General features: G+C 41.1%; 1 protein-coding gene across 1 annotated transcript in view; it reads left to right on the plus strand.

Moving 5' to 3' along the window:
* The window catches only part of DOCK2 (dedicator of cytokinesis 2), a 322820-nt gene that overhangs the window by 299629 nt on the left and 9855 nt on the right, over positions 1-13336 (plus strand). Inside the window, exons 47-49 of the mRNA XM_081939650.1 lie at positions 656-793; positions 9989-10116; positions 11726-11897. Coding sequence (XP_081795776.1) covers positions 656-793; positions 9989-10116; positions 11726-11897 — 438 coding nt within the window. The remainder of the gene's footprint in view (positions 1-655; positions 794-9988; positions 10117-11725; positions 11898-13336) is intronic.

Consider the following 13336-nt stretch of genomic DNA (forward strand, 5'->3'; position numbering starts at 1 on the left):
ATATGAGCATTTGGTAAAATACAGGAAAGATACCATTAATCTTCTTCCACACCATAGTCATTAAAGATATCATCTGTCTCCAACATCTTCCTATACTGCTGCTACTCAATATAGGTGCTTGGTAGCATAACTGGGATGACCTTCAGGTCTTGAATGACTCTTCTGGAAATATATACTGTACTCTTGGCATACGTTCATATGCTTACAATGTAATCTTTGCAACACAGTGAAAATGTCTGCTATGTACCCATGGTCAAGTAAATTGTTGCCTTGTAGTACATTTCACCAATCATACTAATCTGGCCTGGTCTATATTCTGAAGACATGATATATTTTTTGTCACTCTTCATCTCAAGAATATATGAAGTATCATAAATTATCCATCCATTTACACCTTTATTGCATATCATTATGCCCAGGAAAAAAAAAATGTGAAATTATATTTTTCCAGGAAGGTTGTACTTCACTATTCTGTAATTATTTTCTTGCAATTCATAGTATGATGTACTGCTAACTGTTTGAAAGGAAAGAAAAAAAAATGTCAGCTGGCAAATATATTACAAATCACATTTTGTAACCGCAGTCAGTTCAACATGTTCTGGAGACAAGGGGAATATGGAGTAGCCTGACTGAAATTTTTCTTATTTCTTTTTAGGTTCCATTTCTTGCAGCTGGAATTAAGATTCATGAAAGAAGAGTATCAGATAGCCTTCGTCCTTTCCATGAACGTATGGAGGAATGTTTCAGGCACTTAAAGATTAAAGTAGAAAAACAATATGGAATCAGAGAATTGGTAAATTTTGTTCTTTTAATTCTATAATTTTTTTAATTATATTTTATCTTAAGAAGAAAAAAATCATGAAATTTGGCCTGTGATGTAATAGCATTACAACTGTCTATTTGTGATTTAAATGTCACTTTACTTCCTGTTTCAAACAATAGACCAGGTATGTCAAATTCAAGGCCCGTAGGCTGGCCCACGGGGTTCTTATATCTGGCCCATGGGGCTAGCTTTGAAATATCAAGGGACTGGCCTGCAGTGCCTCTGCCAGCCAAAATGGGCCATGCGGGGGCCTCAACACAGCTCTTTTTTTGACCGGCAGAGTGCTGCAGGAGGTGTCCATCTCATCCCCCCCTCTTCCCCCCCAGTTTGACACCCGTGCAATAGATTTTGTCTCATATATTGCTAAGAAACTTCCATAACTGTTCAAATGTATTTATATTCCCCATTTTATTAGGAAAGCAAAAACAAACCTTATGAACTCATTCTCTCAAACCATTGGCCTAATGAATAACCATGAATACTCCACACTTTATTTTTCCTGAAGAATTCCAACTGTTTGGTGAATCTATTTCTGAAACAACATATAATTTAGTATAATAAAATATAAATATGATGTTAAAATAGCAGTATGCAAAATTTGCAGAGTAGAATTACCAACCCTGTGATTGTCACAGTTCTTGGAGCACATCTGGGTAAATAGCTAAATAATCAGGTGAAGTGTTTGACATCACCAAGAACCCAAAGGATGGTTGTATATTAAGGCTTACAGGCTTCAGGATATGAAGATTGACGAAATGTTTCTAATTAGTGAACCTTAAACCTCCTTTTTGGGGAAAGGCATAGACCTAAATTCTAACAAATGGAAATTATAGACCATTATATGTACACATTGTATTAGATTAGCTTTCTCTCAGTTCTGTAGCTTAGGTTCTTATTTGTTACAAAAAACAAGTAATTTGCTAAGTACGTAATTGGGTTATCTGTGCTGAACAGGTTATGTCCTTTTCAGTTCAGTTGAATGCATATATGTAATCTTTGACTATGAGCTGGAATAGAGATGTCTTAAATTGGAGGTTGGCAATTGTGTTAGATCCAAGGCATCGTAGAGTGGTCAAATGCATCCTAGTCTACCTAAAAGTTTGCCAGGTTGCTAAATCTTGCAAGACATTTGCATTCTCATCTCAAATTCTTGTGTGGGACCACCAAATTAATTTTAAAACATTCAAATTCAGAAGTAGATCTTTACAAGGATTTTGAATTTGTGCACAAAATTTCACGACTGTTGACCATTTAGACATTTTTTAGCCCTTCTGTATGATTTTAATGTGGATTTGGTCAGTTACATTATATAGGCTGTTTTTGAAAGCATCAGATGCTATCTAGCACTTTAGGCACCACCTAAAACTTGGTATAAGTGAATCATAAGGGGTTGAATATATCATACTGGAAAATTAATTTAATCTGGTCCGCCATAAACCATGGGAACATATCCAGAATCTGATAGTGTATTACAGTTTGATTAAAGGCCAAGCAGATAGAGACCAGCAGAAGGGTTTCAGTATTGTAATATGGAAAAATCATGGCTAAAGTGTCTTTTTTAAATATATAGAAGTCATTTCAATTTAAGTACTTCCTGGACTCTACCTTGGACTGAAATTTTCTATCTGTTATCATAGTACATGAATGAAAAATCATCACTTTTAGACAGAGAGGAAAAAATAAATTACTTCACTCTGGAAGAGGTTTCTCATAAATTAATAAACTCAGGGGATGACAGTATTTAATGCATCAGCCGGTGCATATGAAAACCACTTAATATGACCAGTCAAATTCCTCTGGTTTTATCATTTTTCTTGGGGTCTCTGGTGTATGCCCTTCCCTGGGAAAGGCAGCTGGATTGATTTTGTCTTCCTCCTACATTTGGGATCCAAAGATTCAGAAGCAATTCCCACTGCAAATAACATGTACAATATATTTGAAAATAATGTTGGAAACCCTGAATGACTTTCCTGCATTTCTTGCCAGGAGTGAGGGCAATGAGTCAAAGCGAGAATGGAGTCTGAAGTAGGAGATTATAGGCCAATTTTCATATGAACATTGTAATAAGCCTGCAATATTTTAAGGCTAAATTTTCAACTTTTAAAATAGGGAAGTGGCAGGTTTTCACACACACACACACACGCACACACTGAGTGCGAGAGAGAGAGAGAGACAGAGAGACAGAGAGAGACAGAGACATTGAGAGAGGGGGGGGGACGGACACACACAACTTCATCCAAATATTAATATGTAAGAAAGCAGAACTTCTAGAAATAAAAATTTTAGATTGGGTGAATGAAGGGACACTCAGGCTTCAGAGTAACAAACAGCTCTTTATTAGTACAAGTCAAATATGTACAATCCAGCGAAGGTTCAGTCTGACAGCAGCCCTTTAATAGGGAGGTGTCAGACCCATCAACCAATCAGATTGAATCTCTGTTCCCCCTGGAACAGAGGACCTTGGTGTAAACCATTACCAATGTTTCTGGTATCTAACACCCCTCCCCTCTTAGATGGAATCAACTGACTTGTGATGTAGTCATGCAGGTAGGCGGACTTTCTGGTGTCTCGCCCAGACCTGTGCAGTTCAGTTGGTGGGTGGTCTTCAGTTAGGTTAGATGGACCTGTTGTCTCCGCGGCTTCACCTGGTGGAAGCTCCTGGAACTTCTCACAGGCCGCGGATGGAGTTTCTGGAGCCGGTTCACTTGGAACTCGCTGCGCGCCTGCAATACTTACAGATAAGTGCCCTGGTACCTTTGGGATTGAGTTATCTATGGAAGGAGTGAATTTGTGCTCCTTTTGTGTAGGGCTTTGGCTAAGTTGTGCAGGAGTTACCTCTGGTGCCTAAGATTGGAGTTGGAGATGCAGCCAAGGAGTTGGTCAATGTGCCGTCTCCAATTTTGACTGCCCTTGAGCTCTAATAGGTAAGAGCGAGGCCCAGTGATGCCTATTATTGTGGCAGGAATCCAAAGAGCTCCCCTAGCATAGTTGTGGGTGTAAACTTGATCCCCTACACTAAAGTTTCTTATTTTGCCGGTTGAATCTGGGGGTGACGTGGCAGAGTAGTTTGAGTGTAGCCAGTCTAAGTGGGACCTTAGCCGGTGACCCATTAGAAGCTCGGAAGGGCTTCTACCAGTGGTAGCACTTGGTGTGATGTACTGTATGAGGAGGAATTGATCAACCCGTGTTTGCCAATCTCCTAGGCCCATCCTGGATAGGGCTTCTTTTGCAGATATCACCACTCACTCCACCTGACCATTGGAAGCCAGATGGAATGGAGCAACCAGGGCATGTCTAATTCCATGTGCTGCTAAATAGGTCTTGAATTGCATGGCTGTAAATTGTGGTCCGTTGTCAGAGACCAAAACATCGGGCAAGCTGTGAATGGAGAAAAGTCTCCGTAGTGCCTTGATGATCACTTTTGCCATGGTAGAGGTCATGAGGGCTACTTCTAACCATTTCGAGTAGGCGTCCACAACTACCATAAAGGTCTGGCCATGAACAATGTGCACCGTAGACCATGGTGCTTGAGGTCGCTCCCACTTCTTAGCGGGCTCATCTGGGGAAGCTGGTTTGGACTCCTGGCACGGTGTGCAGGTAGCCACCCATTGTTCTATCTTAGGCTACCACATGTAACTCCTGGCCAAAGATTTCATCCTGACAATTCTAGAATGCTCTACGTGCAAGGCCTCTAATACTGCAATGTGCAGTTTGAGAGGAACAATGACCGGTCCCCCCACAGTAAACAACCATTTATTACTAACAGTTCATCACATTTGCAGTAAAACATTTTAAATTCAGACCCTAAAGGCCCCTTGGGCCACCCCCTCCACAGCCAGTTCAAAACCTGTCGGAATGTAGAGTCTTTTGCTGCCTGGCAAGCAATGCCACAAGACGAGACAGGACCAGCCTCAAGACAGTCAATGAGGAGGACAGGCGTCTCAGGGGTAGGGTCTGCAAGAAGTTCAGGCAGTGGGCATCGACTCAAGGCGGTGGCATTCCCCAAGCTAGAGCCAGGTCAATGGACGAGGTGATAACTGTAGGCCATGAGGAAGATTGTCCATCTGGTCATTCATGGTGACAAAGAAACAGGAGCAGGTCGGTCCCCAGCCAGCAACCCCAGCAATGGTTTGTGGTCCGTAACAAGTTCAAAATCATGGTCATAGATGTACTCGTGGAACTGTTTTACACCAGCGACTGCAGCCAGAGCCTCATGGTCCAGTTGGCTGTAGTTCCGCTCGGCAGCAGACAAGGTTCGTGAGTAGTATGTGATGGGCGCTTCGGTTCCATTGGGCATGCAGTGGCTGAGGACGGCTCCTATGCCAAACGGGGAAGTGGCGCAGGTTAGGACTAGTAGCAGGGTCTGGCTATATTGGACCAAAAATGTGTCAGCTGACAGAAGTTTCTTCACTGCAAGAAATGCAGCTGCTTCAGTTCTAACCCAGGACCTCTTGGCGTGTTTGCTGAGAAGCTGATGCAAAGGCTCAGCAACCGTGGCTTTCTGCTTGAGAAAGACACTGTAGAAGTTAAGGAGCCCAAGGAACGCCTGCAGTTCAGTCTGATTGTGAGGTGTAGGGGTGTCCTGGATTGCCTTAATTTTTTTATTGGTTGGATGAATCCCAGAGCTGTCAATGAGGTACGCTAGGAATTCAACCCTTGGCACATTAATTTGGCATTTTTCTTTTTTGAGGCGGAGGCCTTTGCCTCTGATTCTGGCCAGAACCGTTCCCAATCTTTTAAATAATTGCGCCTTATTTGCAGCCGATAGCAATATGTTGTCAAAATAGGGCATGACTCCTGGAATCCCCTCCAAAAGCCATTCCATGATGCTTTGGAACAGTCCAGGGACGATACTAACTCCGAATTGAAGGCGGGTGCTTTTGAATGCACCTCTGTGCATCACAATGGTTTGGGCCTCCGCCATGGCGCAATCTAAAGGCAACTGCTGGTATGTCTGCACCATATCTAATTTTGCAAAAACTTTTCCAGGGCCTAATGAGTGCAGTAAATTCTGTACAATGGGTACAGGATAAGTGCTTTGCTGCAAAGCTTTGTTTATCATGCACTTGTAATCCACACAGATGTGGACAGACCAGTCAGGCTTGACAGGTGTCACTATAGGGATCTCCCAGCATGCGTGATCTACAGGCTTTAGGATTCCCTGGCCAATCAATTTGTCTAGTTCCAAATCAATTTTAGGGCGGAGAGCGAAAGGTACTCTCCTGGGTTTTAGCCTAATGGGGGCTACATTGGGGTCCAAGTTAAAAGATATTGGAGTCCCCTCATATTTACCTAGACTGGTGCCAAAGACATCCTCGAACTCCTTAAGGAATTCCTTAGTGCTTTCGTCTCATAGGGCGTTGATTCCGATCACTTCTGGGCCCAGGTCTTCGAACCAGTCAAGCCCCAGGAGGCTCTGTAGGTCTCCGTTGACTACCGTAACTGGTAGCTGGCCACAGAAGGTCTTGAACCTCACCTGGAAGGTCTCCTGGCCCACGATGGGGACTCGGTTCCCCTGTTGGTCATGAAGGTGGATGTCTGGAACCCACAGCTTATGCTTTTTAAGGCTGGGGATAGCCTACTTGAGCGCTGCCCAAGACATTATGGTCAAGGATGACCCCGTGTCAATCTCCATATTGCATGAAGAGTCCTCAATGAAGACTGTGACTTACAGCTTTTTTGACCGCTTCATGCAGACTTGGCCTATGGAGGTGTGGTAGGTGACTCTGGTGTCGCCTCCTGTTCGCTGTGGTGGTGGCTGCCATGCCCCTTGGTTGGACCTCTGATGGTGGTTAGGTATGCTTCTGGGTTTCCAGGTTGTAGCAGGGCGATCACTTCTGCAGACCTTGGTGATGTGCCACTTGCGTTTGCAGCGTTGACAGATGGCATCACGGAAATGGCAATGTGTTCATAGGTTGTTTCCTCCACAGCCAGCGCAATGCGGGAAATGCGGTTCAAAATTTTGCGCCGGCTTGGTGCGATCACCGTGCATGCGGTAGCTGTCCTCTTCACTCTCCAAGCCTTCAGGTTCTATGGCCTCGCAATGCATGCCTGTGCTCTTCCACGCGTTCTTTGGACTATTTTGGCGCTGCAGGGTTTCTGTTGATTTAATTACAGACTCAGTAGCCCTGGCTTTGTCTATGGCAATTTGGAGAGTAAGATTAGTTTTTGATAATAACATCCTCTGCAGGTCAATGTCCCTAACACCACATATGATGCGGTCAAGTAGTAGTTCATCAAGATCTCTAAACTCGCAGTACACTGCGGCCATTCTGAGCACCGCAACATATTCGTTGATGGATTCTCCTTCTTTTTGGTTACGGATGTTGAATTCGTGCCTCTGGACGTATTTAGATGCTCTGGGAGCATAGTGTGTCCTCAGTGTCTGTTGTAGAACCGACCAAGCGACCGATTGGAATGGCGTTGTCTCAAACAAATCCTTTGCCGTCTCAAACATCTCTGGTCCACAGTAGCTCAGGAACATATTCTTTTTCCGGCCTTCAGAAAGGCCCATGAGGTCATTGGTTTCGATGAAGCAATCAAACCTCATCATATAGGATTCCCAGTGTTTGATGGCTGGGTTGTATGGAGTTGATGGGGCGTGTGTTGTCATCTTGTGTTTCTGAGCGTGTTTGAATTTGCCGCTCAAAGATGGCTGCTCGATGCCGCGCCATGTTCCGGGCTGGATTGACTTGCTGGATTGTCGTGCTCTTTTTGTCTGCCTAGTTGCCTTCCAATCCCACCTTCGTCACCAGTGTTAGATCGGGTGAATGAAGGCACACTCAGGCTTCAGAGTAACAAACAGCTCTTTATTAGCACAAGTCAACTATGTACAATCCAGCAAAGGTTAAGTCTGACAGCAGCCCTTTTATAGGGAGCTGTCAGACCCTTCGACCAATCAGATTGAACTCCTGTTCCCACCGGAACAGAGGACCTTGGTGTAAACCATTACCAATGTTTCTGGTATCTAACAAAAATGGTTAATCTATGCTCAAATTGTAATTCAGTGATAGCTTCCCTTTTTTAAAATGTATCTAAATGTAGCATGTTAGAAAAGATAAATACTGAGTAACCCTGGAAGCTTAATTTTATATCAACATCTGGCACAATTTGTACTAGCTACATTTTTTCAACCTAATGGTTAGAACAATAGAAAAATGTCTCAGCCAACATCAAATAACTTACAGTATGTGTTTGTTATATATTATCAAACAAAACAAACAAACTTGAATTTGCTATCTAATTCACTTTTCAGAAATAACAGGATTAACTAATTATGAAACAACAGTTTAGGGATGTCTTAGCTTATTTTAATATTACAGAATCACCTTGGGTGCCAATGTTGTTCAGCAAATGATTTTTGTTTTTTCTGTGAACACGTGTATGCTTTATTTGTACAGTTATGTCTCTGATTTCTTTTTTTAAAACTATTCTTATCACACACAAATGCACATGTGCGCACATGCATGCACACACAAACACACATTCCTTCCACTTTTCCAAAACAAGTGGGGGGAGAACAACTTATATCAATGATTCCTTTTACACCATCACACAGAAACATCTGCTTATTCCAGGTCCTTGGAAGGAAAATTGCCAAATCCAGTCTAAATATCTGGCTGACTGGGAAACCAACCATAACAAATTGAAATAAGAAAATAATGAGTAAATAAAGAAGTGTACAGAAAAAAAAATATTTTGGAATACGTAGGCAGTGGTGGCTAGAAGTGCCTTTGAGGAATTTTGTGTTGTGCAGAAGTTGCACATTTCCCTGGAGCAGGAGTCACTGCACTCAAATACTCAAGCTCTGGTCACCTCATCGTTGGACTATTACACTGTGCTCTATATGGGAATATCCTTGAAGAGTAAGTGGAAGTTTTAGCTGGTACAGAATGCAGCCTGGTGGGCAGCTCTTGAGGTCCCTGAGGTGGCCTTTGTTACATCATTGTTCTGCCGCATTGATTGCCAGTTTGCTTCAGGGTCCAATTTAAAGGTTATCATCTTTAAAGACTTTCATGGCAAGGATCCATGTTACCTGAGAAACAGTCTCACCCCAGTGGGATTAACCCACCCCCCTATGCCAGTAGAACAGGCATGCTGTGGACCCTATCGGTCAAAGAATTTTGGCAAACAGGTGAAGAGCCTTTTTTGCCATGACACCTGCCCTCCAGTTGCAATGTATGGATGTGAAGGTTGGACCATAAGAATGGTTGAGCGCCAAAAATTAAGGCATTTGAACTATGGTGCTGGAGAAGACTCCTGTAAGTCCCTTGGACTGCAAGATGATCAAACCAGTCAGTCCTACAGGAGATAAATTCTGACTGTTCTTTAGAAGGCCAGATTGTTAAACAAATAATTGATAATGATAATAATGTATACAATGTGTAGTGTCATGATAAGCAATAATGGGATATGAATATTGAATGGTACCCATGAAAGGAAGATTAGAAATTCTTTTGGATTATATATAAAGGTTAATAAAAAAAAGAACTAAGTTAGATATAGTTAAGTTTTGAATATTAGGGGGAAAATGTTATGATACAGGATATAATTAAATAAAGGAGGGATAATGATAATAATGTATATATAGGTATGGGTACAACATAAGGAAATTGAATGTAAATTGCAAATAATGATTTGGAAAGAAGGATTAGAAAATTTTGTTATTGAATATTACGGATATTTAGCTAGAATAGGATATAAACATTCAGTGTCATTGGAGGATTTTAGAAATAGTAAATGAAATGCCAGTATGTGGTCATGTATTAAATCTTGGTATATTCTATGATGAAGGATGTTTACAACAATTATAGTCAAATGAAAATGGAGGTATGATGATGGTAACATGTATAAATATCTGAGTTTAAAATAATTGAGTTAATATGAAGTATGTTTGTTGACTGTGGAAGAGATGCACGTAAGCTTTTTTGTAACCAACTGATATGCTTTATACAGTATGTAAAGGAGGATATGTTGTGGTTGTCTTGAAAAATAAAAATAAAAAAAACTTTAAAAAAAACTAAGGTCAAACAAAAGCAAAATAAAAGTCAATGTATCTATCCCTGACTATTGCATTTTCCCCCACCCCCAGCAAGCCAGTGAAAAACAATAATCAGTTTTGCTGTACTCAAACTTTTTCATTCCCCCCCCCCCCCACTCTCTAAGCCGGATTTTGATGACAGGCGGTTAGGCCGACCGAAATCTATGCTGAGATCGTATCGTCAGATGTCCATTATTTCAATGTCCTCCGTGAATTCTGACTGTGGTACACCGAACAAGACTGCTGCAGAAAGGTTAGTTATGGGCCAGCTTCCTGGCATCAGTTTTCTCCAAGATACAGACCAGGAGGAAACAGAACATATTAAATTAAGGAAATACACTGTGACTGAACAGAGATAGTAGGCATCTAATCTTATTTGGTCTATAATAAACACTATTACAAAAACAAATGCTGCTTTTCAAATTAGCAGTGGTGGGCTGACAGCACTGAAGATTGAAACTGCATTGAGGATTTAGTCACCATCACTCCAGCATTCATGCACATGTTCATATAAATAATATTTGGGATGATTCTGAAAGGCTTCCAAAATATTGATGTCACTTCTTGGATGACCTTTCTGCATTTTAACCTGATGTGTAACTTTTAGTCATTTCCTAAGTTTTACAACATCATCCAGGAAAATCCCTCTGTATGAATAGCTTTGGAGTTACTCCCTAACCAATAATCACGGAACAAATAAAATGTAGAATGTCTAAATTTAAAAATGCTTTTTTTTTGGGGGGGGGGTCGACTTCCTTTTGGCCTCTGAAAAGCCTTGAAGACATGACTGTGCCAAGTTGCCTGGGATCCTTTAACATTTTGGGGGTGGCTAATGGAGTAGATGAGGACTCAGTGGCTAAGATGCTGAACTTGTCAATCAGAAAGGTCGGCAGTTCTGCAGTTCGAATCCTAGCGCCGTGTAATGGAGTGAGCTCCTGTTACTTGTCCCAGCTCCTGCCAACCTAGCAATTCGAAAGAATGTAAAAATACAAGTAGAAAAATAGGGACCACTTTGGTGGGAAGGTAACAGTGTTCTGTGCACTTTCGGCGTTTAGAGCCATGCTGGCCACATGACCACAGAGACATATCCAGACAGCGCTGGCTCTTCGGCTTTGAAATGGAGATGAGCACCGCCCCCTAGAGTCAGGAACAACTAGCACATATGTGTGAGGGAAATTTTTACCGTGTGCACTTGCTTCCCTCTTTTTTCATTTTAAATTTAAGATCCTTATTTACTGTTTTAATGTTTTGTAGCAGCAGCCCCCCCGACCTTTTGGGTGCCAGGAACCATGGAGGGTGTTTTTCTTCCACAGACGGGGAGGCCATGGTTTTGTATTCAGTCTGAATCCCACACATGCGCAAATTTGGCTTTGCTCACTTCCGTGGCCCAGATCCTGGCTGGCTGTGGCCTTGTGCCAGTCTGAGGCCCAGGGCTTGGGAAACCTCTGTTTTATAGTACATTGGAGTCAATGTCTGTAAGCTACCTAGCAAGATAGGTGGCAGACAACTTTGATTAAATCAATCAGTCAATCAATATGAATTTTCCTTTGTTTTCTTATTTATCCCATTCCATGCCTATTATAAACATGTTCTCAAATGAACTCTTAGGTCACTTACCTCCTTTGGCTTTCAGTTCCTGCTTTCATCAGGAATGAATGCCAGTATTAAAAAGAAAAAGACTTGGTAGTTGTAATGTTTTCCCTAACTAGTTTTCCACTGCTAGGATTTCCAATTCCTTCTTTTCCCCTGGAACTGCCTTATGCCATTGGATTTGCCATATTGCAAAGAGCCTCTGCAAGGGAGCAGCAGTGCTGTGGGCAGATTAATTAAGTTAATTAATTTGTTTCCTTTTACATCGGCAGCTTTGAACTCGAAGTCATGTCACCCAAGGCAACCGAATCTGTGTCAGAAGAAAGTAGGCGTTTCATAAGCAGCCAGCCTGAAGTGAAAATGAGGAAAGGCCGGAAGAGAGACAAGAGAAGCAGCGTTATACTGCCAGACAAAAAATCTTCTGACCTTCCTGATATGAAATGTGTAAGTTATTGTTAACAGGGTAATTTTAGTATATTTCATATTAGGTGCGATTTAACTAATCTGTGGCCTTTAAACAAATAAATAAATCTTGTATTTATTTATTTATTTAAGATACAACAGCCAATTTGTTAGATTGTCAGGTGACAATCTAACAACAGTTGTGAAGCTGCATCACTCTCTTTAACACAGTCAGAGAATCCGCCCTGGAGTTGACATTCTCTGGGTTAATCTGTTGCCTGATACAAGGGCAGATGCTGGGTGGGAGATTGCTTCAGCAATCTGGAGGGGAGCAGCTGCTTGCACATCTATGGCCTCCAGCTCCAGCTGAGGTTCCTTCAAGATAAATAAATGCTCACTTTGTTAAAGAAACAAAATATCTTGTTACGATACCACAACTTTGCTAACTCTGCCATAAACAGAGCAAAGAGATACCTCACTGGCATCTTTTCGGGTGCCATTTATCATCTGAGCACTTTGATCACGCTAATATATCATCAGCCTGAATTTATGTAACTTTCACTGCAAAATTTTATGACAAACCTAGTGGGGGGGAGATGGATTCTGAATATTAAAAATGCAATGTCATTAAAGGGGGACAAAAGAGTATCTACATCAGTTCAGTGAAGAAGTTTCATCCAATTTTGTTTGCTGCCAAAAAAGTAGAACTGCCTAAAGATCAGTTTAGATCACAGATCCGTTAGAAGAATTATAGCAAAATATGCATTATACCTGGACAACAGCTGTTTATCAGAAACATTACCCTACCTATTTTTTTAAGCCATGAAGTAAATTGAATTTCTTTTATGGTTGCCTAAAATATAAAAACAAAGCATTCAAAATTTTATGCTATTTTAAATTCTAGGATTAGAATTTAGGGGGTTTTTTTTGTTTTTGTTTCTGTCATTATGGTGGCATAAATTGTTAATAATCAGTATGTGCTGTCCTGAAGAGTTTGAAAAGAATTAAGCACGGGTCCCTATGCCACTTCTTCATTAAATTAAGAAATTTAGAATTGATTTTTTTTTAGAAAAATCAACTTTTTGATATCAAAAACATATCAAGTATATTTATGAGTAAATCTTCCATAACCGCCCTCCACACTTTTCACTTATTGTTACAATGGAAGGGTATATAAAATGACTATTATATTTCATTTTAGAATCTGAACTATTTTTTAAAAAAACATAAACCTAGTTACCTATCATAGTCTAAAGGTACGAAGGGCAATCCATAACAAATGCGTCTAAAATTCTACCCCCCGCTCTGTCTCTGTCTCTATCTATCTATCTATCTATCTATCTATCTATCTATCTATCTATCTCTCCCTCCCCCCTCCCTCCCTCTCTTTCTGTGTGTGTATGTGAGAGAGAGAAACATACTTTCCTAATATTATTATTTGTTAAATTTATTTGCTGCCTAATGACATTAGAAGAAGTATA

This window comes from Natrix helvetica (assembly GCF_964273705.1).
Source record: "Natrix helvetica genome assembly, chromosome: 1".
NCBI classification, from domain to species: domain Eukaryota; kingdom Metazoa; phylum Chordata; class Lepidosauria; order Squamata; family Natricidae; genus Natrix; species Natrix helvetica.